This window comes from Fulmarus glacialis, unplaced genomic scaffold, assembly GCF_000690835.1.
Source record: "Fulmarus glacialis isolate BGI_N327 unplaced genomic scaffold, ASM69083v1 scaffold1159, whole genome shotgun sequence".
Classification (NCBI taxonomy): Eukaryota; Metazoa; Chordata; class Aves; order Procellariiformes; family Procellariidae; genus Fulmarus; species Fulmarus glacialis.
In genome coordinates, this window is record NW_009231177.1 from 21,443 (window position 1) to 49,056 (window position 27,614).

Genomic DNA, 27,614 nt, shown 5'->3' on the forward strand with positions numbered 1-27,614 from the left:
TAAAACAGCTTCTGCATCTCCACTACCTACAGAAGGAGCCTGGGGAGATAAGCAGGCTAACAGAAGGCTGAGGCTGGTTGCTGCAAACACCTCCCCACCTCTTGACTGAAAATGTAATAGAATACTTAGTAGAAAAATGGCACAATTAACTGCAATAATCACAGTGGGTTTCCAGCTGGAGGGCGATTTCCCTGATCTTACATCAGTGTTCTGATTTTGACACACAATATTGGGCTAGTTTTGTAATTTCTAACTCACTCAATTGCCCTCTATGCGAGTAAGGATTACTTACAGTCCTTAGAACAAAATACGTTATGTTTTCTTCAAATGCTGAAATCTATTATTTAGAGAGCTACAATACTTACAAGAAAAGGAGAAAAAAAAAATAGATTCTTTTTGCTAACAGGGCTGTCTGCCTTCTGCGTTACCTTACACGATTCTGTCCTTTCGTTCACAGGGTATTTCTTTTTAAACTATGTTTTACCTCCTACCGTAAGACTATCTGCACTGTGAAGATCATAAAGCCTGGAACAGAAATCTTTGCTCACAAGACTGAAAGTTTAACTACACTGTAATTATCTTTATTCTACTATCTAAGACTGTATTTCCTTGATGATTTGTATTTCCCTAAGTTCCAAAAAAAGAACACACAGTCTGTTTTACTAATCAAAGTAATAAACACTTCACCAAATGCTTTGCTCATCAAGGCATGACCCTGGGCTTGGCAAAGCGGGCAGATAGCTGGACTTATTTGCCAATGTCAGTCAGAGTGTGAAGGGGATAAGTAAACATTGCCCCAATGCTCATTTGCAAACAAGTAATATGATACTTACTCCATGCCTTGTGCAGTCTGTCGTGCAATATCAATTAGTTTGATCATTTCAAATTTGGTCTCAATGATGTGTAGATGGTGATACAAGCTGGACCCCTCACACCATTGTGTAACAATAGCCAACTGGGGTTTTGTTGAATAACCCATGAAAAGCAGGATATTCACATGTCGTGTTTTCCTGTTGAAAAAAAAAAACAAACCATCAGGTGGATCAGGAAATAGGGAAAAACCCAGGCAGATCTATCACAGTCTAAATACGTATTTCCAAACAGAAGTTGTTGGGCCAATCTCAACTTTTGCTGAGATAACATGATAACCTGGTGCTAGATTCAGCTTGATTCCAGCAGTTAGCCTTTCTTATCACAATGATGTGGAACAGCTATTCTGGGGTAAGCACCGCTTCCTCTTGCTTTTGCAAGCAACCCAGCACAGATTGCTCAGAAGACGCTTTTACCACTAGGTCCCTGTGGGACAGCGATGGTTTGCAGGCAGGTCTGCTTTTGTGTAACCACAGTCCAGCTATGAGACGTTGCTGCCCATAAGAAGGACATCCAAAATGAAATTCCAGTCTCAGAGGCTTCCAGGAAGGACAACCCTTGCATTCAGAAACTATCAACACACTTCCTTGACGTGGCTTCAGTTTTTCTTAGTGCTTTATTTGACAAGAATTTTATACTCTCTATGGAGACAGCATACAAGAAAGGATGGAAACAGGTATGAAAACTGTACCTCAGTAAGGTTATGATATGAACTTGTTTCCAAACAGCACTGGGAGAGACTGGAGTTCACCACAGAGATTTGGCCAGATTAAATCAAACCTATTTCAAAGACGGAGCAACTCCAGACTGAACAATGCAGAGAGGATTATCTCAGAAGATATCCCCATAGATTTAAGGCCTGAAAGAATCTACTGATACACTGTGAAATCTGAAAGATTCTCCTCACCCTCCAGGAAAAATCCATCACGTTCTTATCATGGATGGACATGAAATGGACATGAAAAACTACATACCTCCAAACATACCAATGAGATATTACAAAGATGAGGCACCTAGGAATTCTGGAGTATTTCCTAGCTTTCCCAGGGGCTGAGGAAAAACAAAGGCAATCTTCTTCCAACACAGCTCAGTACCGAAGGCAGTCAGCTCACTGTTGACAAAACCTGACAGACCAAGCTTAAAACCTGTGGTAGCTTCTTAAATCTATGCTGCTGCTGAAGATGGCAGAGCTCTTTATGTTTTCTTATATTAAAAAACTAACATGGGAGCCTAGAGCGTGAACCCTTGTCCTCTCAGCAATGCAGACTAGGACAGTTCTACACTCTGTGACTGTGCCTTTTTCAGGTTCAAGGATTTGTCAAGTGATGCTGAGAGTAACTACTGAGTGAACAAAAAATAAGCAGTTTCTTGCAAATCCTACCTCAAAGCTAAGAAAGTAATGATGAAGCGTAATGGAAAAGGCACAACTACATGTAAATCTGGCTTGTCTGGGTCAAAGGATAGGACGACTGACTATTTACTCTAAGTGCTGAAACAATCAACACTTGTTGAGAAAGGCTGGACTCCAGCTATGGGACTGCCAGCAGAGATCTGGACTAGGTATGGAATAGAAGATTTTTGATTTCATTAAGTTCTCCTGAGCAGGTATGTCAAAAATATGCAGAGATATCCAAAGTAGCATACCCCAGAAAGCCTCCACTTCCACAACTATGGACTTAAGAGTTTTCAGAACTAACATTTCCTGGGGAAAAAGGCTGACCATCCCCTTTTCACTGTGTAGCTTATTGGGGACGCTCCTCCAGCACAGGGGCCCAGCTCAATGCATCAGTTTTCCAGAGGCAAAAACCTTCTTCCTATTTTGTTCCTTAAAACAGAATTATGCTCGAAACTGCTCAAGATTGTACTTGGATGCTAATGGTCCTCCCCAATAAATATTCTATTGTATCGTGTTGATGAATCCTCTTCTAAGAACTGAACCCAAGACAAGTACTTCTTCTGAGAAAGTACAAGCAGTAGACATGCGAAAAGGAAATCAAGAAGTGACTTTATGAGAAACACATTCAATCTCAAAATGTGGATGAGAGGAAAGAAAGGCCTATAGTTCACACTTAGGCTTGACTGTGCCCTGGGGTAGTACAATATCAAAAAACGGTCCTGTCTTGAGTGTTTGGACATACATATATTCACAACATAGGTGTATAGACAAACACATACAGGGGAAGGAAGAACTAGCAGTGGATACAAAGAAATATTTTAAAATGGCAAGTTATATTTTCTGCCCGAAGTATCATCATGGAGGAGTAAGACCAATGTGTTCTAATGGAAATCTAAAATTCAATGATTAATGAAGCATAAATCTACACACATTATTTTATGCCATTAAAAATATTCTTACCTGAGCACTCCTACTTCATTTTTGAAAGCCTGTAACTGTTGAGGTGTGGGTGCTGTAACATTCAACATTTTCACTGCCACATCACCTTTAAAATAGCAATTTTTAATAAGTGCCATTGATACATATTCCTCTACTGAGAAAGTGCTATACAGAGCATCAGAAATATTGAGATACCCTATTTTCTAGCTTTCGTGAAATAAACCACTACAATATTAAAGTAAGAAAATATTCTGTAAAATGTATAAGCACTGTTCTTATTTTACTCTGAGAAATCCTAGCGAAGTTAAAGCTTTCCAAATACACATTTGAAATCCTCATTCATCAAGATGGATACTTCAGCCTTTCTAGTAACTATGTTTCATCTTTAGCCTAATAATTACTTAATTCAGAAGAACATGCAAGAGTTGAGTTTCTAAACAGTTTGAAGTTCTAACATTACCTATTTAGCACACTACTTACTAATTTAAAAATCATCTTTATGGCCCTTCAGTGGACTCTCCCCAGCGTGCCCATGTCTCTCTCATACTGAGGAGCCCAGAACTAGACCCAGCACTCCAGGTGTGGCCTCACCAGTGTCGAGGGGAAGGATCACCTCCCTCGACCTGCTGGCAATGCTTTGCCTAATGCAGCCCAGGATATCATTAGCCTTCTTTGCGGCATGGGCACACTGCTGTCTTATGTTCAACCTGGTGTCCACCAGAATCCCCAGGCGCTTTTCTGCAAAGCTGCTTTCCAACTGGGTGACCCCCAGCAGGCAATGTTACTTGCTTAAGAATAACTGTTTGCCATGATGGCCACATACCATGCCACTTTCCTTTGTAGACTGTTCCAAATGATCCAGATCCTATCCTTTGTCCAACTGTGATCTGTCCATCTGGTATCTCCCAATCATCACTTGAATCCCGTCGACCAAGGGTTTTCTTTATATATATGCATAAACAATAAAACGGAAGAAAGCAAGTCCATTAATGTTTGTGAAAACAACTCCTTTTTAAAGATTTGGTATCAGCATTTCATATCATTGAAGTCCTAAAAGAACTTTCTTTTTCAGATACTGCATTTGACTTTTCAAGCCAGCCATACACAAAACCTCAGCACACAGGTATACTAAACTATTTCCTGGCATGAAATACTTGCCACAGGTTTCTGGCAGTGTTAAAACCAGTAAATATTAAGAAACTCTTTCCAAAGAGAAAGTCACATTTATTTTTCCATTCTTACTCAATCATAACGCTAAATTGTGAATTAAAAAAACGCAGACATTTTTAGGTATTGTTACATTTGAGAATCACTAGAGAACTTTCAAAGTTCATGAATCATGGTGGGCAAAGTTAAGCTGCTATTTGAAGGGAAACTGGCATTATAATATGAAGCACATCAAGACATTTGGGTGCAATGGAGTAAAAGTGAGTATAGTCAATTATTTAAATGATTTATATATCAGTCCCACAATTTCAATGTTCCATTATTATTGGTCCTTGATCATTACCATACTCATCTTCAAAATAATTCAGAAGGCTTTGATGAAAGAAGAGTGAGAGGAACATGGTTGTGTAGTATTTCTATACTATGACTATACCATAACATGAATGAAAATAGCTGATCTTTCCCTTACCATTCTATTTCTGTCTTCTGAGGATGAGGATGATTTCCTTTCTCGTTGGGGTCCTGGTGATTTCTGTAACGCTTTCACATTGGTGAGTGACCCAGGCAAAGAGGCGGGAGGTGTTGCAGACAAACCTGCAGTTGAACCTAAATTTCAGAAACAGGATAATTTTATCTATAAGAAACCAGCTTACAAGAATGTATTGATATTAGGTGTAAGAATTGTATTTAAGATGCAGTATCTCCAAACATCAATGTAAATGTTAAGAGGGAACAAACATATACTAGGAATATTGTCCTAATATTAGATTAGTGCTCAAGTCTTAGATTTCAGGAAGAGACAAGTCTATAGCAAACATCCCTGTATACCAGATAGTCCCCAGTCTCTTGTCCATGAATTATCAGAAGGACAATGTCTCTTTAAATAGAAAAAAAAAAAATTTCAAATGTGTTTTTTAATTCCACCAGTTTCTTTGAGAAGAAAAGTAGTAGCATTTTAGTTAGCAGCAGCTACCTCTCAGATTTCCTGTAGCTAACCTTTTAGGGACCCAATAAATAGCTGAAATACTGTACTCTGGAATCAAAATAGACTAAACACAAAAAACCTGAAAGGTTTTCTAGTTGAGTCTCCAAGTGCCACCTGAAAACCATTTGGCTGTTTTAAAGCTATCTGTTAGCAGAGAGCTCTTATTTAAAAGCAAATATTAGACTGTAAAAAGGATTAAAAAAAGAGCAAGTACTTTAGTACTTTGAGGCATATTCTATTAAATACAAAAAGAACAGTACATCTGTAGCCTATATGTTATCTAAACAAATCTATGCAGGAAAATGTCACTAACAGAGCTGTGTTTCAGAGCCCTAATGCTCTTTACAAATAGAGCACTTAACTAGACACTGCTTTTTAAAATACATGATAATTATTTGTAACAAGGTTATGAATGCAAAGGACATAAAATAGGGTCATCTGTTAATTAAATTCATGCTGCTCTGCTAAACAATGTATTTCATTGTACAAGACCTCCAACATTCCAATGCTTTCTCTCGCCATTAGTGCTCTGGGAAGTGGTAGAAGACGATATTCCTCCTCGTATTCCTTCAGAAGCCTCCTTCTTACCAAAGAAGTGTCTCCTAATGCCAACTTGACTTGAAAATTGACTTTGTGACTTTTAAAACTGTTGCTTGAGTTCAGTCACCCAGTGCATGCTAATTTATCAGACTATATACATATTAATCGCTGTCTGTCCTCACTAAGCTAAAATCCATACATTTAGAAGTGGAAGCACAAAATAATGACATACCCACACATCAAAAATGGGACGCAGCATCCATAAACTTTGTCCCACATGTTAAAGCAACAATAATGATGCATATTGGGCATCCTAACTACATTTACAAGCAGCTGGAAGCCAATGACCTGAAGGATGGACTTTTGTTCATATTCATGTTACAGTCATATATTTATTATATTATTTGTCTGGAATCACACATATATGGAATTAAATGTATAATGTTCCCAGAACATGAGCGATTTTCCAAAAGTTTACTGGGTAATAGACTTTCTCTGTAATAGCAAAGCTCTACTAGAATGTGTTTTCTTTAGAGGTAACTAAAGTCTCCTACTTAGATTTTAATACCACGACATAGAAACACTAGCACAATATTCATCCTTCACCAAAAACACTTACAGCACATGGTAGAGCATTATAGTTAATCTGTTCATAATAATACCAGATGGCCTGTTTTCCAAGTTACTAGAGTAGAATACTTCAGATAATGTTGGACTTAAGTCATTAGCTTGGACTCTGAAGCTGTACGTAACGTATTCCATTTTGTAGCCAGTTTGCTTGTTGGGAACACCTGTCTTCTAAAAAAAATTCTGGAAGAACTTTACAATTTCATAAGGTGAACTGCTCTTGATATATTCTGAAACAAAAGTCTTTGAAACAGCCAAGGTGGTAGCATTTGAAAACCACACTACATGCACTGAACTACCCATTTCTACATGTATACATACACACACAAATATTTACATTTCATGCTATTACTCAATAGTTGGTTTCTCCAGCATATGAAATCCCACAGAGTTTTTTGGGATTTTGTGCAATACAACAGATCCATTGACAGCTTTAGGCCTGAACTACCCCCAGAGTCAATGATGTGAAAATGGAAAAGTCTTGTTTTACATGGTACAGGATGCAAACAAACACTGTTTCACTGGAAATTTACTAACTAAATAAAAACTACATGGTCTAAACCATCTAGAGCCCCCATGTGGTATCAACAGCACATTCTCAAAATGAAGCATTTGTTGAAAGTTGACATGACACATTACTTGAAAAGCTTGAGACCGAACAAGATATCAATGGAAATGTTTGTAATTCACATTTGATTTCCTAGATTACTTTTCAAAACAAAGAATATTAAATATAGAAAACTGTTAAAGCACTGAACTGACTTAAACTGAACAGTCAAGGAAATTCTAAGTTAAGGACATCACTTTGTCTTTAAAATCACTGCAACACAATCCAAGGACCTTTGTTTAGAAAAATTATGTTAAGGTCCACATAAAAACCTCAACTATGAAATTCCTTGCTTTTGAAGATTTAAGTCAGACTGACTTTATAGTCATTTTCAAGCGTGTAAAGGTGAAAGTGAGTATGTGTGAAAAGCACATTCAAAGCATTCCAGCCAGGCTAAGCAAAAAACCAGAGGTGTTTTGATAAACTCACACACTTACATACACACGGTGTGAGGGTGAGGCACAAACAGCATCTGTGGTTTTACTTATTTTGTTTGGGTGAAAACAAGAAAGAAGAGCCCAACTACCTCTGAACACTGGGCCAGGCTCAAAATCAAACACTATTTCACTGGGGACAGAATGAAGGAGGGGACTGGGAGTCCGGGATTGGTATTTCCGAAGACAGCGCATCAGCTGGTTCAAAGGGGCTGTTAGAGAGAAAGAGACGGGCAGGCAGAGACAGAAAGACAGACACATAGAAGAAATGAAAGAAGTCATGGGAAATAACTAGGGTGCTTTGACTCCTATTCATAGATTGGTTCTGTACTTTGAAGGAAAAAAAAAAGTCAATTACTAATAACTGTTTCAGGACTGGGAACAGCCAATTGTTTTCAGATGCCAAGCAGACAGTTCATGATCAAAAGTTAAAACCGACATGATAGCACAACATTTAAATGCTGGACAAAATGGGCAAAACTGTGGAGAACCACACCTATCAACACATACAAAAATAGCTAAAACTGGCAACTTTAAATTAGTAGGCTTGCAGGATTAAAGGAAATTTCTTTTTAAAATCGTTCTATTGCTGGCATAAGAAAAACAGCTCCATCAAACACAACGCAGTAGATAGGTACCATCCTACCAACTATCAGATTTGGATGGGAGAAAAAGTCGGTGATAGCCCACAGTACAAAACCTTAGAGATCAGGATAGAGTGCACTAAGGTAATTCAGACTTTACTTACGGCTGAAGCAATTTATAAGTAGTAGGAGACAACTGTGTTAATGATTTGGAGTTGGAAAAACTGTCATATGCCTGCCCTACTTACTATTCCTTTATTTCTATTACTTCTATATTATATCCATAGGAATAAATACAACGCATAAGAAGCCCTCTCAGGACCTTGACAGCCAGTGGGAGAAGTGACTTAACATGGCCCGTGTATCACGTGAAGAAAAATAAATCTTCTGGCATAGTTCTGACTTAACCGGGAATTAGGGCTGTGTGTTACTGAAGGAAACATAAAAAGACCTGGCTTTAGCGTAAGGTCCTAACAACCTGGTTCCAAGAGTAGCACAGGCATGCAGTACAGCAAAGCAGCATCTTCAGCAGGGGTAGAGGGGGAGAAGAACTGGAGTATTTCATGCTGCTTTAGGATGCAGCAGTTCATATGGAAGGTCCATCTACCATGTTGATGGTTTTAATGAAAACCCCCATTGTCTCCATGGGTGAAAAGGTAACAACAGGCATAAAAATCTTTGAATTGGGAAGTTGTAGCGTATCTGTGTGCAGCCATGTGAGTGAATGAGTGTGTGCATATGAGAGCAAAAAAGTGACAGTGTATGATAATTTTAAAACTAAAAAACTAGATACCATTTCAAAACTTTTTCTCCTTCCGTCTCCCCCACTCCCAGAATGACTGGCAAATGACTCAAACCTTTGTCAGACAAATATTAAGTTCATGGACAAGCAAATGCAAACTCGTTTTTTGTTCTAGTCATATTTTCCTTTGTGCCTGTGTTTTGTAGAGGGAAGTAGAACAAAGGGAAGGGACAGAGCGGTTGTGTAATTAAACATAGCACAGTAGCTAGTTTAAACACTACTTACCTCCCTCTCCTCGTAAACCCTGGTCTCTAATCAACTCCTATAAATTAAAAAAAAAAAAAAGTGTTTAACTGTTTAATTTAGGTATTATCATTTACATTCCAGAATCAATTGAGACTGATCAAATTGAGAATCCATAACCTCATACATTGTCCATGAAATAAAAGTTGTTTCCTACCCTGGCTTACTAATAGCAGCGACTCCAAAGAATTATTTATAACAACTACTAAACTTTTCAAAATTAGTTGCTTTACAACAGCATCTCCCAGTAGTAAAGTGAAACATACACCATCCAAAATAGATGCTGACATGAAGAACAGCATCTCTCAGTAGTAAAGTGAAACGTACACCATCCAAAATAGATGCTGACATGAAAATACTGATTTAAACATGCAGTTGGCCAAAATATATGAAGAAATATCGAACCAAACGTTCTAGTTAAAGTGTTTGTGGCACAAATTATTTGAACTGTCACATCAGAAGCTGGGACACCAATTTTCTGTACTGAGGTACATCAGTCAAATGAGTTCTGCTTCATTTTTTCTTGTAACAAAGCATCTCATTTGCATAGCCAGGCGCACTCTGTTCTTCTCAGAAATGACTAACTGCAAAAGGTTTCCTTCACTTGCAATCCACTGTGAAGTGAGAGTATCTTTTACAACATATCCAGACTAAAAGCAAACTACACCAAGGATTTTTTAAACAGAAGAAAATTAGAAAATTCTAGCAGTTTCCCTCTGTATGTCCATTTTCATCATCAAGTTGTTTTTTTTTTTTTGGTTACACAATTATTTTATTCCTTTCTACACCTGCACTGCTGCTGAAAGCACTGGTCCTGCCTCTCAGCTGCACCACTGCCATATACCATATGCAAATGCCTATGCGGCCACACTCGTAATACTCAGACTAACATTTCACTTTTCGCTCAGCTCACATGCAAAACAGATTTTGTGCCTCAGTGTCCAGGCAGATTTCAAGACTGCTCACCTGACAAATGACTAATTTCTAGAGAGTAGACTTAAGGGTAAAATACAAGCTGTATATGTTAGCAAAATAAGAAAGAGGTTGTTGTAACCAACATTTTGAAAGGTTCTAGCTGGCCTTACATCTAATATCAACCATTATTATTATTATTATTGTTTACGATTCAGCATCCAGAAATTTAAAAAATGTGGAAAACATATTTAGTGCAGCAGTTTCTAAATACTCCAAAAGAATGCTCGGAACAATATATACTGGGTTCTTGAAATCCTAAGGAACATTCAGTAAACCTGAACTCAGCTTACTGCAATAGTTTAATTTTCTTCAACGCCAGCAATATTACTTGAATTACAATTACTAAAAATGCCTATCTTGCATATAAAGAAATATGCTTAACACATAGAATGGTTTGCAAGAGTGATTACTGGCTTTCATATTCTTAACGCTGTGGTACAGCTCGCAGCACGAGCCTTGGGACTAACGACAAAAAAAAGAGCAGTGGTTTGTGGTAGAATGTTTCTTTGAAAATGAAAGGACAGGACTGTCAAAAGGAGAGTTTCTGCTTTTGGAGAATGGGTTATTTGTGTTCTTACAGCTCTCAATAGCAAAAAATATCTTACGTGGGATCTATGAAGATTCTGACAGACCACCAAGGATTAGCTTAGAAACACAGCACTCGTGTGTACACGTGATGAATTTAACGCACTGATATTCATAAGGGAAATATCAAATCTACGATTCCTGATCCAAATGTTATTAATACTTACATCAATATTGACTGGCTCGATTGTATTGATGTGAACATTGGGGGCTGAAGAGGATCGGTCGCGTTGCCCAAATTGATTCCGATGGTCTTCATCTGCTGGTCGGAGGGGCTGTGGGATTGGAATGGATTTTGAAGGAGAAGGACTAGGGAGAATTGGTGGTCTGAGAAACAAAGTCAAGGAAAAAGAGGATTTAGGTCTACAAATGGCTTCAAATACTGCATAGTGGGTGTGGTAAGTCCTTTTCAACTATAATAATACATACATTAAAAAAACTGACCTAAAGGCCTGCATAAAAACAATTTATAATGAACGTCCTCTACTCCCCTATGATCAATTGCAACAACTCTCTGCTGCACAAGCTACCTAATTACATGGCTGTGAAGTGTTCTGAGTTAAAACAAAACAAAAAACCTTAGCATACCATACCAAACTAGTAATAATGAATCCTGATCTGAAAAATTCGTTTAGCCCAACATGCACTGCAGATAGCAAGATACTCTGCAGTTTCCTCACTTCAGAGTTAATGCAATACACTCTTTTTAATGGCAACCCATTGAAAACTAAAAACGCTTAACATCTCACATCAACATTACAGTCAGAAGATGTCACAAAACAAATTGTATGGATGGGATTATTGTTCAGTGAAGAAAGACTGAAAATTAAATACTGGTCACCTAACATAATTGACTAATTTTATGGCCAATGTAATATGAATTATTCATACCAAAAATAAGCATATCACCTCTTAACCTCAACCTTTAAGAAATAACTTTGAATAGTGCAACATTTCAAATGTTATTTACAGTGCTACAGTTAGGCAATGCAATAGATTTGACTTGAAAGATAAGCGTTCAAACTATACAGGCAAGTTTTCTGAAGAAATACAAATGCTACCAGTCATAAATGTAGATAGAGTCTTTAATTTATGGTATCATGAATCATATATTTAAAAGACAAAACATCTAAACACTTGTTTTTTCGTTTGTAAGAAGGCAGAATGCTACTGCTTTGGTTATCCATTTATATTGTTAAGGTACAATAAATTGGCATTTACCTCTTCCTCAAGTCAAGGTCAGTCACTGCTAAGTCTAACGATTCAATTTAATGGATATAAGGCAAAATGTCAATGAGAAACATTTGCCACCTTTGTCAAAGAAAACTTCATGTTGAAATACACGTGATATCTGACAACAAGGTTTTTAGAACTTATAGAAAACACAATTCCTAAGAGAGGAGTAGAGTCCTCCAGCCATTCAATTACTCATGGGTTAGTTACCATGCCCACAAAGGCAATGCCCACAGGGAGAAGCTTCAGAAATAAACCATACAGCAGCATATAGCAGCAATAGGTCCTGGTGCCACCTCCTGTAAGCAAAGGTTCCTTGGCCTCTCCAAAGATCTTTAGGGGCAACTAACATTTTCAACCAGATCTCTTGACATTTTTTCAGAAACAGGTCTGCTTTAAAGACTATTACCCTACCTTTCATTGAAGACTTTATAGAGTTTGGCACTGATCCCAGAACTCAGTGCTATCTGTATCCTAAGTACCTGTCATCTTTTCCTTCCTGGCCAACAGTCTCACAATTGGGAATGGCAAAACAGATCGCTTGTGAATTAATTCAAGTAACAGTCTAGTAAGTCTTGTAATAAAATACTTAGATTATGTTTGGGAAGTGGGGCAGGGGAAGAATAGGTAGGGGGTTTAACCTTGCTTAACTTTTTTTAAAAATAGTTACCTATTGTCACATGACAGAATATAAATATTGGGAAGATACCGGGAAGCAATGAATTGAAACTGCCAATAGACAAATCTCTGAGAAAGGTCCTTGAACAGCCCAGCATTTCAGAAGATGCTCAGAATTTCAGAAATGTTTTTTAAATGCAGTTGATGTACATATACATAAGCTAAAGTTTTCATTCATTGCTAACAAGTGCCTTCGGGTAATATCTTTTTTATTGGAGATGAGAAAGTTTTGAACTCCTCAATGTTTTTGAAAGGACATCACGCAACCAGAACCCACATCAGGAGATGGGACACTGCACAGATACAAGTGCAGGACTTGGTTGACATTCTAAGGCACTGTATTTTCATGTTAAAGCAAGGCTGTCAGATGCTGCACAGAAAGATTTCAGAAGAAAAGCCTAAAAAGTGTCTCAGCCAGGCCAGTACTGTCATTGTTGGGATAGCTAACTCCTGCTCAAACTTCCTGAGAGTTCTCAGTAATAATGAAATTAAGGGAAATGTGTAACAACAAACATCAGACTGCTGCACTAGGAATGACTGTGAGACAGCATTTGAGCTCTGCCACAGGACGAGAACAGAAGCAATCAGATTTTCTGTGATCATGAGTAAACCAAGGAAGAGAAAACCAAATTGCAGAAATATTGTTTCAATTACATCCTCCTTTGAGTCATAAATGGTCATCTGCTAAGGGAATCTGCAAACACTTCTGTATTTCTGGTCACAGGTCATCATGCCCATCATGTTGCTAGCACAGATAGCATGCTATGTCATATCATGTTTGAAAACAATTTGAATAGCTTTTTCTACTCATTAAATTTTAACTGGGGGAAGTTCAGATCTTTAGAAAACAATTACAGGTGAAGATAAAGAATAAAGAACTCTCTTTTTTGGAGTCTCTAAACTATTATTGGGAGGATCTCTGGGCTTTAGACACCAAAGAATCCACAGATGGGAATCTCATAAGCAGTTAGCCGTGTGCTCTATACAATCAGGATTTCATGAATGGGTGTCCTTGGGACACTTACAAAAAGGTAGATTATTTTTGCTAAATGGGAATTTTGCTTGAAAAACGTAACTAGTGAAGAGAAAGACACAATCGATTTGCTAGCCAAGAAAAACGTAACTAGTGAAGAGAAAGACACAATCGATTTGCTAGCCAAGATGGCCTACTGAGATCACAAGCTCAGAAGAGATTACCACCGCCTGTGGGCGGCAAAAGCTGTATCTTGTTCTGCATCAAGATCTTGATCTACAGAAAACACGTCACCACAAAGAATGCAGCAATCCTCTTACCTACCAAAAGCTTGTTCTTATAGTATTTCTAAATTTTAATTACTCCAGGATGGTAGAAGGGACACTGGAGCAAAAAGGGCCAGTCATCATCATTTGGAAAAGGGTGACATTGTCTATTCCAGGCAAGTTCCAAAACTAGGTCTGTAGCCTACGCAAACATAGTGCCAACAAACATATTGCCAAAAAAAAAAAAAAAGTCAAGAGGACCAGAACACAACTGCTGCAAAGAACTGTTTACTGTGGCATACAGGTATAGCAGGCTGGGGCTTAAAGGAATAGCAGTTCAAATACCAGGATTCGAGTTTCTGTTGCTCCTGTGGCCTTTGTGAGCAGTTAACAGCCAACCTGCTAGTTAGAGGAGACCTTCTACAAATAAGGAGGTCAATATTCTGACATATTAGAGAGGTTATACCACCTCATCTTGCGCACTTTCTTCCAGCTTCTTAGATGTGGGCATTCCTTTAACAAATGATTCTCAGCTTCCCAGGCAACAAGCTGATAGAGTTGTCAAATCTCGATTTAATATGTTATAACCTTTTCTGGCAGTATGACAGAAAATGCTTTTTCCTTCGACCAGGTATTTGGGATAAGCACATTGTTCCCTCCCTTTTATCAAGACAAAACAGAAAGAGGTTTCGTCAGGAGATGACTAATTGCAGACCAGATGTAGATTTTTACCCTTTGTCAATCACAGCAAGTGCCAACATGTCCACAGATTTACTATTCTACAAAATTGGGTCCACGGGAAAGAGGAAGGTAACTCAGAAAAGTGCCCACACATGCTACGTCATATATAAACAAACAATTTTATAAAATCATACACAGTACCTCCACCGTATCTTAGAACTTGCAATGATACAAGTTTGTTCACTTTACAAATACAAAAGAAAATTTTAATACAGATTTTCCTCAATTTCCTTTAACTCACCAGTGTGATGCTTCATATATTTAAGAGCTGGTCTACTCAGGAAAGATTTTTCTTAAAAAAGGTTCGTTTGGGCTTCAAGATTTTTGCCTGGATTCTTATTTTGCTGTAGTTAGGCAAATACTTAAACTGAAAATACACATTCACCTAGCTTCAGTTATAGGGCGTGTGCCACTTCCCTTTTAAAATGTCAGCATCTCTACTGGACTGAGATTTTTCTTCTCCCCCTCCCAGCCCGAAGAAGTGCATCTCAGTTTAGCCACAGGGCTCAGTGTAGTACACACTATTCTCCTGGTGGACTGCATACTCATACCCAAGCCAAACCTACTGCAAGCTAAAATGCGTACCAAGGCTTTTTTTTTTTTTGGTTTACACCAGAGTATGATTGGCTTTGTTTTTTGTTACTGCTGTTAATGAAGAACACAGTGCACTTCCATTTTCAAGCAGTTTCTAAGGACTACTAAGGATCTGGGATACAATGGTATTTCAGCTACACTAGCAAGCAGGTAAACTGTAAATTCTGAAGGCCAAACATGTTCTAATTTAATTATTGTGGTACTCCATAGATATTGCCAGAAAACAAAGTAATTTTTTTTTCTTTCCCCACCTCTGCAGACTGGAAATAGTCAATAACACCAAATCAAATGTTGATTTGGAGAAAAGGATAGCAGTACAAGTTTGTAACTACAAGCTAGAGAAGATACTCTTACAGCATCCTGTGAAGTCAGTCTAAAAGCATCATGGGACAGATCTGTAACAGTCGTAACTTCACATGGATCAGTGCATTTTTCTATACCATAACTTGTTTTCATCCATGTTGGCTTGTAGGTGAAAAACAATTGCCAGGGTTATCACAATGGTGTGCATTTATACTGGTCTTTGGGCCCAGATCAAAGCTCAGCAATGCTTTCCTAAAATTTCTGAGAGCTTCATATACCAGCGGCTATCAAGAGAACCCACACAGCTGTTGTCAGTCCTCCAAACCAGGTTTCAGTTCATTAGCATGTTTTTGCAAATAAAGTTTTGGGGAGCAAGAAGTTTCCCCCACCTGTTGTATAGACTAAAGATGATTTTTCTAAAGATTCTGATACCAGGCCTCTTCTGCTCAGCAAGAATGCATATCAAGTTGGATACTGTAGGAAGTTTGCTAACATTTACATGGAGTGGTCTGGAAAAGGTCTGGTGCCAGAATTTTTAGGGGAAAAGTTCATCATTGTTTTATTGCATAAAACACAAAGCTTTTGCTTACTTAAACACATGGGGATCTAAATGGTGTTGTGGTACTAAATACAGTATCGTAAGACTGTTTTTGTTTCCTTGGCTTTTCAGAAGCTTTTCTAGACATTTAAATATCTTCGGCTGAGGCAGAATGATCAGTGAACATTTGGAAGACAGAAAGGAAAGCAGAGGTGTTTAATCAGAGGCTGGAGCCTGCTCTAAGACAGAGACTGGCAAGCTTCCAAGAATGGTGCACCAGACAGTCCCCCTTTCTTCCTCAAATTTAGAAGATTAAGCATGTTGGGAAATGTTGTTTTTCAAAGAGCCAAGATGTTGCCAGCCTGCTTACTAGCAGTGTTCTGCCTCAAGCAAAGCAGACGCTTTCAGTTTCTATCGAGTCCAACCTGCCTCTGTGCTATTCAAAGTCTGACCATGCGCCCCCTTACCACCCACTCCACAGGTTACTTACCCTGCCATAATATCTGCCTCATGAGTTTGCTGAGTTTTGCCCAACATCAAAAGATTTGAGAGAATAGATGGAAGTTGAAAAAGACAACTTCAGAATATTTCGAATAGCTCATCTCTCCCATTTTCATATATCTGTAAGATCCAGGGAACTGGGTTCACAGAAATTCTGTGCTCATATTTTACGAGCAAAGGTACAGAAACTTTATGATAGTGCAATGAATGAAATGAATACAATGTATTATATACAGTTTGCGTACTTCAATTTTATTACAAATGGCTATTATTAGGGAGACCTACACTTTTAATTATTCTTTCCAGTTAAGTGCAGATTGTAACTAAAATGACTGCTTTGGCACAACAGGATAGTGCAAACTGAAAGAACTAAAATTGGACAAAAGACCTAATGTGGAGGCTGGACACATTTTTATAAGGGGTTCAGAAATGTGCAAGTGGGACCGTATGTGCTCCCTTGGGGTGGAACGTCTAGAGGGACTGCCTACGGTGTACAGCTGGAAGAATGAAAGGCTACAGGACTGGACTGCTTTAGGATGTCACACATGAGCAAAGTGAAACAAAGTTCTCCCGCATGTTTAGCAGCTTTTGCATCACGTCCAATGGTCTTTTTCTTTATGTCCCTTTCTCTTTCCAACTTCTCCATTTGATCCCTTGACAATTTCTCAGCATGTCACACACGCCTTTGCTCTTGAGCTTGTCTTGTAACACAAACACTTCCTTTCTTTGGGCACTCTGCCTGCTGCTGGAATCCCTTCACAAGGCTAAAGATGAAGAAGGATGTTTGCCTTCTCTTTCCTCAGGTTTACCAAACGATTAGTAACATCCCTTCCTCTGTGGGCTGTGCCATGCAAGATGCTAGGAGAACAGAGAAATCAAAGGAACAATTATTAAACTAATAAGTGTTAATAAAGTGCTAATTCCTCATATTTTCAATCCCATTGCCCAACTCTCACATTTCAATCTCTTACTCTCTTCCCAGACAAGATAACTTCAAATGTCACACCTTTTTTTTTTTTATTCCAGTTGAACTGTTGTCCCATATTGTAGCAGTACCCTTTAACAAAACCGTGGGTAAATATATGTTTTTTAGAAAAGGCCAACATTTTTTTTTTTACTCTAAAAAAAATTCAGAGAAATTAACATTTCCACAATTACGTCTTTAAAAAGCAGAGAAGTATTATTAAAGAAAGGCAAAAGGATAACTGGGGAAAGGTATGGACAGTGCTATATGCTCATACAGTATCATCTGAGCTGCTTCTGGAAAGGAAACTACAAATACAGATGCTTGGGGAAAACTGCATGACTTTGTAACATGCATACTACTTATGAACACCAGCTGATAATCATAAGCCATTTTCAAAATAAACAGAATTTTGAAGGCATGATGTATGCCTCTTTTTTTTTGGTTTAACAATGAAGTGTACAGCAAGGCAAAAAGTGAAAAGTAGAAAGCTAGAAACCTTTTACAGCTCCTGCAACCACAAACATTTACAGATGCAACACTTGGCAAAAGGTCCTTAACCTCAACTGGCAAGTATATTTAAATGTTAATATTTTTATATATGTGAAGTTAAAAACCTTAAGGCATTAACCAGCTTTGGTCTCAGTTTTTCCTTTCAGTTTTTACTTCACAAAACTAAGACCGCCTGAAGTAGTGCATTTATCAATTAAGATAATCCACCCTTTCTATCCTCATAAACTGGTAAGAAAGCACAAATGTGAGGCAGAAGCAACTGAAAAGTAGGAAAATTTAGCATATACCAGTGTTAGGATTGGGGTTATATAGTGCCTTTGGCATCCGCAGGCGTTTAACACAGTTGGTATAAACAAGCTTCTTCACAGATTAGTAGTTCCAGCCTGGTTATAATTTCAGCTGTACCATGAGAAAGGCAGAGGCTGCTTAGCTTAGAGAACCACAGCAGCAGCCTTATCACAATCTGCTGTACTAACATCCACGGGCTATAAAGGCAACATCCATTATCTGGAAGACGCACTTCCAAATTTACTTGAAACTGCACAAAATAGTACAAATAAGAACATCATCTCTCTTTATACTTACCAGATGAGGTTCCTTCTGCAGGACTGTCAATCTATTTTCCTGGGAGGCATCACATTTGGTCTTTTATAAAATAGTCTTGGCTGTCCAGGGAATTTTTCTTCTAGTTAGAGTCCACAGGTGCCTGCGTAGCTTCCAGCTGTGTTTCTGTTTTAGTTTGGGCACAATGCTCACTATTCCAAGAGAGCCCCTCTGCCAAATTCAGTTCATCTCCACGCAGCACATGTCTTAGGAATGTTTTTCTGAAGGCTTTTGTATTTGGTGTTCTTAATAAATCTGCATCAGGTTTCTTGATTTTGATACACATCCTTGAGTTACTCTTTCCTGGAGATTTGTTCAACTATCTAGTGCTGGGTGGTGTCAGTGATCTCTTAGCTACTGGGAACATAATCTAAATATGATCACTTATCCCTTCACAGAGAGAGTGTTGGAAGAGAATCTTTGTTGAAAACGCAGGGGATGGAAGCTGTGGTCAGTTTTAGAAGTCTGATTTTACAAAACCTGTCTCTGCTGCAAACAGATGCTATTGATGTATCTCAACATCTAAACGGGAGGAAGACAGCCGGTCTGGAGGATACTAAACCAATGTGTATGTGGAAAAGCTACTAAAGCAGTATTATGAACCTGGAATTGGCATCTATTCACACCAATCTTATAGTGGCGTGGCTTATTCTGAAACAGAGGTATGTCACTTCAAGGCAAACAAATTGTAGTTTGATAACACAAACTAAAAGAATTTGTAAGGATATAGTTTTGGCTTGTTTTAATTTTAATTATAAAATCTTTCCAGTTTAGACCAGGTCTAAGCTTCCATGCAGGAGAAATCAGTTTAACAGGTAAGGCCCCAATTCTACAGACACTTTCGCACACGTTTAACTTAGGTTCATTACTAATTTATATCATTTATGTGAATGAAAACATTCACTTCTTTAAAGTTAAGCATAGGTGGATATATTTGCATGACAAGCCGGATCACAAAAATGTGGAGAGTTGCAAAGCAGTATTTTGAGTGTTTCTAAGCATACAGTACTGAAATGTTATGTTATTAAACAGAGGTCATACCCAACAGAATCTGAGGGGGGCACTGAGGGGTACGATCCAGATGCTGGGGTGGTCTCTCCTAAGGAGGCCTCCTCCTGTGATATGGGGTGATGTTCAAAGAACTTGGAGACAAACAGCAAACTGTGAGGCAAGAACAAAACAAAAACAACCTAACTTGTGCAAAACCCAGAAGCTTCACAATATAACACCCAAAGATTGAAAAAAAAAAAACCAAACCCAAAAAACGCCCAAACAAAAAAAAACTACCACCAAACAACCAAACCCCCACCGATCAAATTCTAAATTTTAAAATAAAGACTACACTACAATTAATCTGCAAGATTTGTTAAAAATACTATTTACTTGACAAAGGATCAAAAGATCATGCCTTAAACATACCTTTGTGGAAAGTAATTTTTTAATCTTTTAGATGAAATTGCAAACATCTTGTTCCTCAAGAATGCACAACTTATACCTATATGTTGAGTACACGAACTTATTTTAATGTTTGCACTGATGCAATGCCAAAAGCCAAATGGATAGAACTATGTTATCCATAAGCCCTGAGCACAAACTCTAGAGGTGCCCAAGGAAACAGTTACAAATACCAACATAAGCAGAAGTTAAATTTATTCTTGGAGGAGAAACTAGCATTTTAAATGATTCCTTATATGAAAGTCTATTTAAAAGACTTAACAGCCTCTGCTGAAACCAATCAAATAGAACACGGAGCCACTTTACACCAGATCCTTAACCTACATCAAAGACTTGCACAAATAGATCAATAATTAAATTCAAGAACACAGGACGGTTTGGGACATCATCTTTTATGTTTCTTACCTAGGCAAACTCACCAATGGATTTATTTTCAATCACTGTAAAACCAACTGCAATTTCACCATATTAAACTAGTGTCTCTTAACATTTTTTTCAGGTTGAAGAGAATAAACCCGCATCTAAACCCACATCTAAATATTTAAGGGCCCTAGCCATCGCATAATAAAGAACTAGTTTTGATTAAGAATAACAACTGTGAACAATGAGAAGTCTGTCTGATACAGTCAAGTGCTCAACCACCCCATTTATGCTTCAAAGAAAGCATTTCATAGTCCAGCAAAAAATATGAACTGGTTGTCTGAGCTAGCACAGAGAGAATATGAATTATGCAGTCTCACAAGAACAGCTGAACTCCTGTATTTTTTTCAGGCACCTCCTCTGATTTCCTGAACTACAGATCTAACATAAGAAATCACTGACAGCTGAAAGCTTAATAAAAGGCTCAACTTCAAAACCAATTGTGATTACTTACTCAAGTTGGTCATAATTAACACACATCAGTGGCACTTCTGTACTACAGCGCTGGTGAAATTTGTAGCCACACGTCTGGCACCGGAATCCCTGGAAAAGCAGCTTTCGACAAAAGTCGCAGAATGCTAACGTGAAGAATGTTTTTCGTACCTACATTGTCAAAAATAATCATAATTAAATAGAGTCCTTCTGTAAGCCTAAGACAGGCTATTTGCTTTTACCTCCCTCAAATACACTTACAAGCCTCTTTTCTGATGTTGGAGCTATAGTTTTATATATCAAACAGATTTACATAAAAGATTGTCTCATTTTTGAAATAGCCTTCATGCATTAAAATTTTCTTTCAACTGTTTATTGGAATTAATGCTTCACTTCATTAGCAGTAAGAAAAACAGCAACAAATCTGAAGCAATATAGTGCACTATTATCATGCTAGAGACAAACATTCAGAATTTAATTGGATACAACCTATAAAAACAAAAGCTGCTGAAAGATTATCTCATCTTCCAATTTTTCCAGGAGCCAAATGACATTTCTATCCAACACTCACAGGACTGGAAATACACGTATGGCTTATATATATGGCTTCTATATATGGTTACACATATAGTTTTAATTTTGACTACTGAAACTCAGAAACATTTAAAATTGCAAAAGGGTGAACATATATTACCCTCATATTATAGGGGGAGGAAAAATGATTTAGTTTCATTTTCAAATTCAGCAATACTTGGCATAAAAACACATTCTAGTTGTATTACTACACGTAATAATAAAAATTTCAGAAGGGTATCAAAAAAACATTAAGCCTACTAGACTTTCACCTAACTAGCCATAGCCAAACTAGCTTGTTCGAGTGAAATAGTTTAAGCTTGCAAATAGAATTTTTTTTTTTTTTTAAATAAAAGGTCTTTCTTCTCAATGTAACAAACATCATTTCCTGGATTTTGTATGTAGCTGGAACTGTTTAGATAAATTCTGTTTAGCAGCTTCCATTTACTTGGTGCCTTATCAGGTCAAAACATATTTGTGCACTAGCATCATTGATGATGTCAGCACCGCTCTGGGAATAGTTAGTTCATTAGTTAATTGCTGCTGCAGAGCCAGCAGGGAGGCCCAGAATACATTTTATAGATACAGCAATACAAAAATAGTAGATTATTATTACAGCTCTGCAATGCAGTGCTGATTTAAACCCCCTACATTTATAGATTTTAAAGGGTGTATTCCATCCAAATGTGAAAGTTTTAAGGGCGATCAAGTACTCTAACATCACTTACTTCAATTACAATTCTATCTAATTCACTTAAGCTATTGTGATTAAAAACTTCTTTTGCAACCCCCACCACATCCCACAGATACAAAATATTCTTGGAAGTTGTTAATTTGATTTTGAAAGTACAAAGTTGATTTAACCCTACTCAACATTTCATAAAGAACAGTACATACAAAATTGTGTGTCGTGAGTGGCACATTCTCCAAGACTTCCACATGCAACTCCTCTCCTGTGAGCCAGGAAATGTCAGTGTCCCAGCCAATTGGCTTCTTCTCTCTAAAGTGTAAATAAGCCTTTCATTAGCACCAGCGCACAAGCCCTTGCAGGTCTCCTGCTGACAGGTAGAAAGTTGCACTGTGGAGGTTTGCTACCCAGTCTCTAACTGCAGGAAACTTTAAAGGCAAGACATTAAGCTCAGAACACACCAAGGAAACCACACCTTCCCTGGACAAACTGCAGGAACAAAATGCACTTCTTCAATCAGCGCCAGTAGTGGCTGATTCTTTAGTTCCAAGGTGACAGATACGTTTCTAATCAAATAAAGTGCTTGTGAAAGTTCCACCTGTTCCATAAGGGTTCCAAGGAGATGGCTAATTTTGTGCAGTAAGATAATCTACAAACTTTTTAGGGCTGGAAACTCAAATTTTTTTTCCTCACAGGAACTCTATATTCAGTTAAGAATGCACTATAACCAAATCAAATAAAACCAAAAAGTTACCGAAACCTATTTAATACTTGTTTGGTTAGCATGAGTTTGGTTAATGAGTGTTTTGCCAGCAGTCTATAAGCTCATATTACTCTATATTATGCCTGTTCTTAAAGTGATTAAATCTTTTTCTAGGAGTTTGCAATTCTTTTTAGATATGTCTTCAAGGCACAAATTGTTTTAGCGCAAAGTATCATATCATTCTGAACTTTGAAAACAATTTCCACAATGTTGGATAGAATCGGCCATACTGGGTAACTCCAAGAAGAGATTCTAAGAGCAAAAACCATCACACACAAACCATACCCATCTTGTATTCTGTAAACAGCACAGCATTCTGGAATAAGACCTCTCATCATTAGAGCTTTCTTTAGGCTGTCTCGGACTGTCACCCCACATCTTGCTGGAACCTAGAGGTCAAATACAAAAGAAATTAATTAAAACAAGTTCCAATTTATGCCCCGAAACCGATGCAAACATTTTGACCCTCACGTGCTAAAATCCACTTCTGATGATGCTTTACAGAATGCTAGGTAAGAGTTTTTCAAAATCTTTTTTGTACTGTGGAAAATTTTATTGGTGTATAGTATATAACCAATCTAGCTCAGCTAGAAGAGAGAACAAGCTCTGCATTTCTATTAACGTTTGGAATGAAATCTTGACCCAACTCTAAAAGTGACTTTCCAACTCTTTTCATCTTGAAGAAAGTGGAGACACAGCACACAGATAGCTAATAACTACGTATGTCTATAAAAAGTTCAGGCCAAGCTGTAAAATTAAGTGGGGCAACATGCCAAGTGGAATTAAAATGAAAGAACTAACTTGGACTGCACTCAAAAAACCATTGTGATAAAATGTAAACATTTTATTTTCTGTTTCTAAAATAGAAGATAAGCATACAAACAAGTAAAATAAAACAATCATCTGAGTCATGCAGACCACCACCTCTCACTTTAACCTATATTTGCAATTCTACAGACACTTCCTATTTGAAAAAGGTATCCCTCTCTTCAGTATTTGAAAAATTTAAATATCTAACAGGATGGGAAGAATGGAGAATCACACTGAAACTAGCCAAAGAACTGCAAACTATGCAAAGTAAAGATATTTTCCTTGCCTCTACTCTGTTCTAGCCACATGCATATCTTCTAGGAATAAGTACATCATCTCTAGGTGTACCTGTGATTTAACAGCGTATAGTGTCAAGCCATAAAAGCAGAACAGTACATAATCAGGTGATTTAAGTGTAGCTAAGGTGTTGTGTCTCATTCACTTACTATTTCTAGAACTAAATACTGAAAATATGTAACACTTTAGTTGGTATACACACAGAGACATCTCCTACAATCACGGACAGCACCTCAAACATGAACCAAAAGAAAAACCCACAGACTTAACTAACCAAAAAAGTCTGCCTGAACACCTGAGACTGAATTCTAGCTTGCTAGTGGCCTAAGCCAGAGTCCTTGGTAGCCAAAAGCAGTCTCTTAATCAGCTTCAACTGGCTTTGGATCAGAGCCTAGTTTTTGCTCCTTGCACTTAAATTTCCATGGGTATTTAGGAGCCCTATGTCCTACTTAAGGATGACAGTGAAAAGTAGCAGTCTATTTCAAGTAGCTTTGTGAACACCACTTGAGGTTACACTATATATTGCATTTCTAGAACTCAGACATATGCTCTCTCAGAAGAGACAAATTAAAGGAGTATTTTGCTTCACAATCTTCCTCCCATTAGTATGAAAGTGCTTCTTACAGGACATTTATGCATTTTATCGGTCAACACGTGAACATTTAAAAAAGAGAATTTCTACTAATTCCTTGGAAAAAACATCCTATAGCGTACTGCTTTACATCTTGATATTCAGCCTTCAGTGACTTTGTTTTACGCATTCCATTACTTCTTAATGCATCTTTTTACTAATCTAAGTAACTTCTTCCCATCCTAGAATTTAACACTTCTTTCAATCACTTGTAGGCCATTCCTCCAGCAAAAAAATCCTTAATTGTTATTAATACCTGTCACTGGTATTAAGAGGGAGCCTCAGAACACCTATTATTGTCAATATTGCCAACAACTTTCCATCGTAAAACTCAGCCCTCTGTTGCTTAGGTCTCTACCAAACTAATTGTTCACCCTGAAACCAACTGTTGATGGGGTCATTCTGTGACTGGTCCCCCCTGCTCCCGACCCCTGGCAGTGTGGTTAGCATAACACCATTTTATGAGGCAAGCAGCCATTCTCTGTGACTGAGTGGGTCACGTATTTGTTCTCTTTCCCCTCATTATCAGACCCTGAAGGTCCTGTGAACCAAGTAGATAAACCAAATAGATCTCTCCCTCCCCTCCCTCACAGTTCCCGGGCACCAGGCCGATTCTCCCTTCCTTGCTGGCCTTGAAGGCCCTAGGCACCCAGTGTCACCAGGTGGTGACGATGGCCCCGACACAGAACAGGGAAGCAGAACAGCACCCAGAGCACTGTCTGTGAGATCAAGCAGTTACAGCTCCTAAGAGTGGAACTTGGACTGGAGCTGCTGCTGGACTGCGAGACCGGGGCCCGTTGTGGCCAGGGATGCCCCCGCCATCCTCTGCTTCCTCCCAGGATTGAGGGACTGACTCATATTCTTTTATATGAATTTAGAGTTGAGATTATGATTGTCATATTGATACGGCAAACCATGTATTAAGATTTGACCCGATCTGCAGAGGGTTCAGGTGATTAGAAATGACAAATTAAGTCATATTATAAATTCTGTATTATGCTACTTATAAATTGTACTATACTGATTCTGCCTGTAGAAACCCTGTGCCGTTTTAATCATAAATTCTGTGCTCTGCTAATCATAATATCATGTTAAGAAAATAAAACTTTAATTGTAACTACGATTTAGTGCCGTCATCATGCTGCCAAGGATCCCTAAATGAACCTGTCTGTCCCCTCAGTGTCAGGTGGCAAGTTCTCCCTGCATCCAACATATATACTTACAAATACAGAGCAAATATTTTTAAGAATTTGACTAAAATCTCTGAGGATTTCAGAGGTGTGCTCCAACCTCCCACACACATCCAATCATGAGCCACTCTGATCGAGCTTCGGCTCAAGGCTATCTGTCCTGTGAGTCCAGCTCCCGCTGGATTGAGGTAGAGCCCCCACAGACACTTCACGTCTACCCTTCCAGCAGCCTCCATTACTCCACCACTGATATCCATAGCGGAAGAAGAAATTCAAATACTGAGAGGGTGACAGACAGACTGTGGGGGGAAAAAGGGGGAACGAAGAGAGCCAGGAAAGTGGTTGGGCATGAAGGAGAAATGGGAGGAGAGAAGCAGGACAAACTTAAGAACTGACCAGGGAAAGCATGTGTATACTGGGAGAGGGGACCGCCATCAGCAGGTTGGTGGGAAACAACCAAGCAGGACAAAGGGAAGACAGACTGAAGAGCTAAATGAGGCAGAGGGCAGAAAACAAAGATACGATGAACCACCATGTAGGGCAGAACTGGTTGAAACAGCTGGGGAGGCAATGGAAGCACATCCTGAATGGAAAGCTTTCATGCTGTCATTAGGAGAAAAGACAGCTCATTTTGGGCAAGGAGCACCAGGGGGAAGGGACTGTCTAAGCGAAGCATTAGAACTGAGCATAGAGGGGGGAGAGGTTCCAGCTCAGGCAGAAAACTTCAAGGCAGTGAGTACTAAAAGAAACCAGGGTATTAAAATCTAGACCTGGGTGAGGGAACAGAACAAGACAAGGAGGAAAAGCCACGCAGTGGAAAGGTGACTAACACTAAAGAAGAGACGAAGAGTGCTTTGAAACCTAGAAAAAAACAGTGATTATATTTGACTCATTATAGCATATTTGCTTGGTCCTTAGGGTTAGTCTTCTACATATATTGGTAACAGTATCTAAGTTAAGTTATACATCAGGGAAGGTCTAAATCTTGAGAATGTTACTTCTAGGGCTGGAAAGTTCATTTTTATCACTTTGCTCTTTCTTGCAAAATGGACCTCTTGAAAGAGGGAAGGAGCCTTGTGCTCACTGGAAGACATTTTCTTCCTCCAGCACTGATCCTCCATAAAGGGCAACAACATTCTCCAGTACCTCATGAAGCAAAGGTCTGCATCAGGAACCGAAAAGTTCCAATTCTTAATGAATTACACTGGTGTAAATAATGCCACTTTAGGTGATTTACAAATTTTTTTCCTTTCTTTTTAATTCTGCTGAAAACAAGATTTATGAAGTTACAGGCTTCCTTTTAAGAGATCATTAAGGTCAGAAAGGCAAGCTCTCAAAACTTGGGAATTATCAAATGAAGGTTGCCTACAGCTACACAAGTACAATAGGACTGTGAAAAATGTGCATTAAGCATCTCGCTTACTTATCATTCGCTGTTCCTCAGTATTACTTCTCCAAGTTCCCTTCATTAAAATCTGAGCCATATTTACGCAACTTGCAATTAGAAACACGGACAGAACATTTGTTCTCTTCACTGCCATTTGCAACAAGATCCAGCTAAAAAACAGTTAGGGAACTGTTTTGATTTCTCTTAAAATCAGCAGGATCCTGAATCAGCATCACATTTAGAACATTCTCTTACAGAACTCCTGAGCAGAGAAACAGAAGGCTAAATTAAAAGAACTAAATACTAG

At 38.3% G+C, this 27,614-nt stretch overlaps 1 protein-coding gene across 2 annotated transcripts in view; it reads right to left on the bottom strand.

Annotated features, from left to right (window-relative positions):
* The window catches only part of BRAF (B-Raf proto-oncogene, serine/threonine kinase), a 63,892-nt gene that overhangs the window by 12,547 nt on the left and 23,731 nt on the right, over positions 1-27,614 (bottom strand). Inside the window, exons 3-13 of one of the 2 annotated variants that reach the window (XM_009584461.1) lie at positions 23,278-23,381; positions 22,439-22,541; positions 20,991-21,139; positions 19,703-19,822; positions 10,922-11,081; positions 9,177-9,213; positions 7,658-7,777; positions 4,842-4,978; positions 4,029-4,146; positions 3,227-3,311; positions 834-1,010 (exon numbers count right to left, since the gene is read on the bottom strand). In XM_009584461.1, the coding sequence (XP_009582756.1) occupies positions 834-1,010; positions 3,227-3,311; positions 4,029-4,146; positions 4,842-4,978; positions 7,658-7,777; positions 9,177-9,213; positions 10,922-11,081; positions 19,703-19,822; positions 20,991-21,139; positions 22,439-22,541; positions 23,278-23,381 (1,310 nt within the window). The remainder of the gene's footprint in view (positions 1-833; positions 1,011-3,226; positions 3,312-4,028; positions 4,147-4,841; positions 4,979-7,657; positions 7,778-9,176; positions 9,214-10,921; positions 11,082-19,702; positions 19,823-20,990; positions 21,140-22,438; positions 22,542-23,277; positions 23,382-27,614) is intronic. The other variant, XM_009584462.1, reaches the window with a different exon arrangement.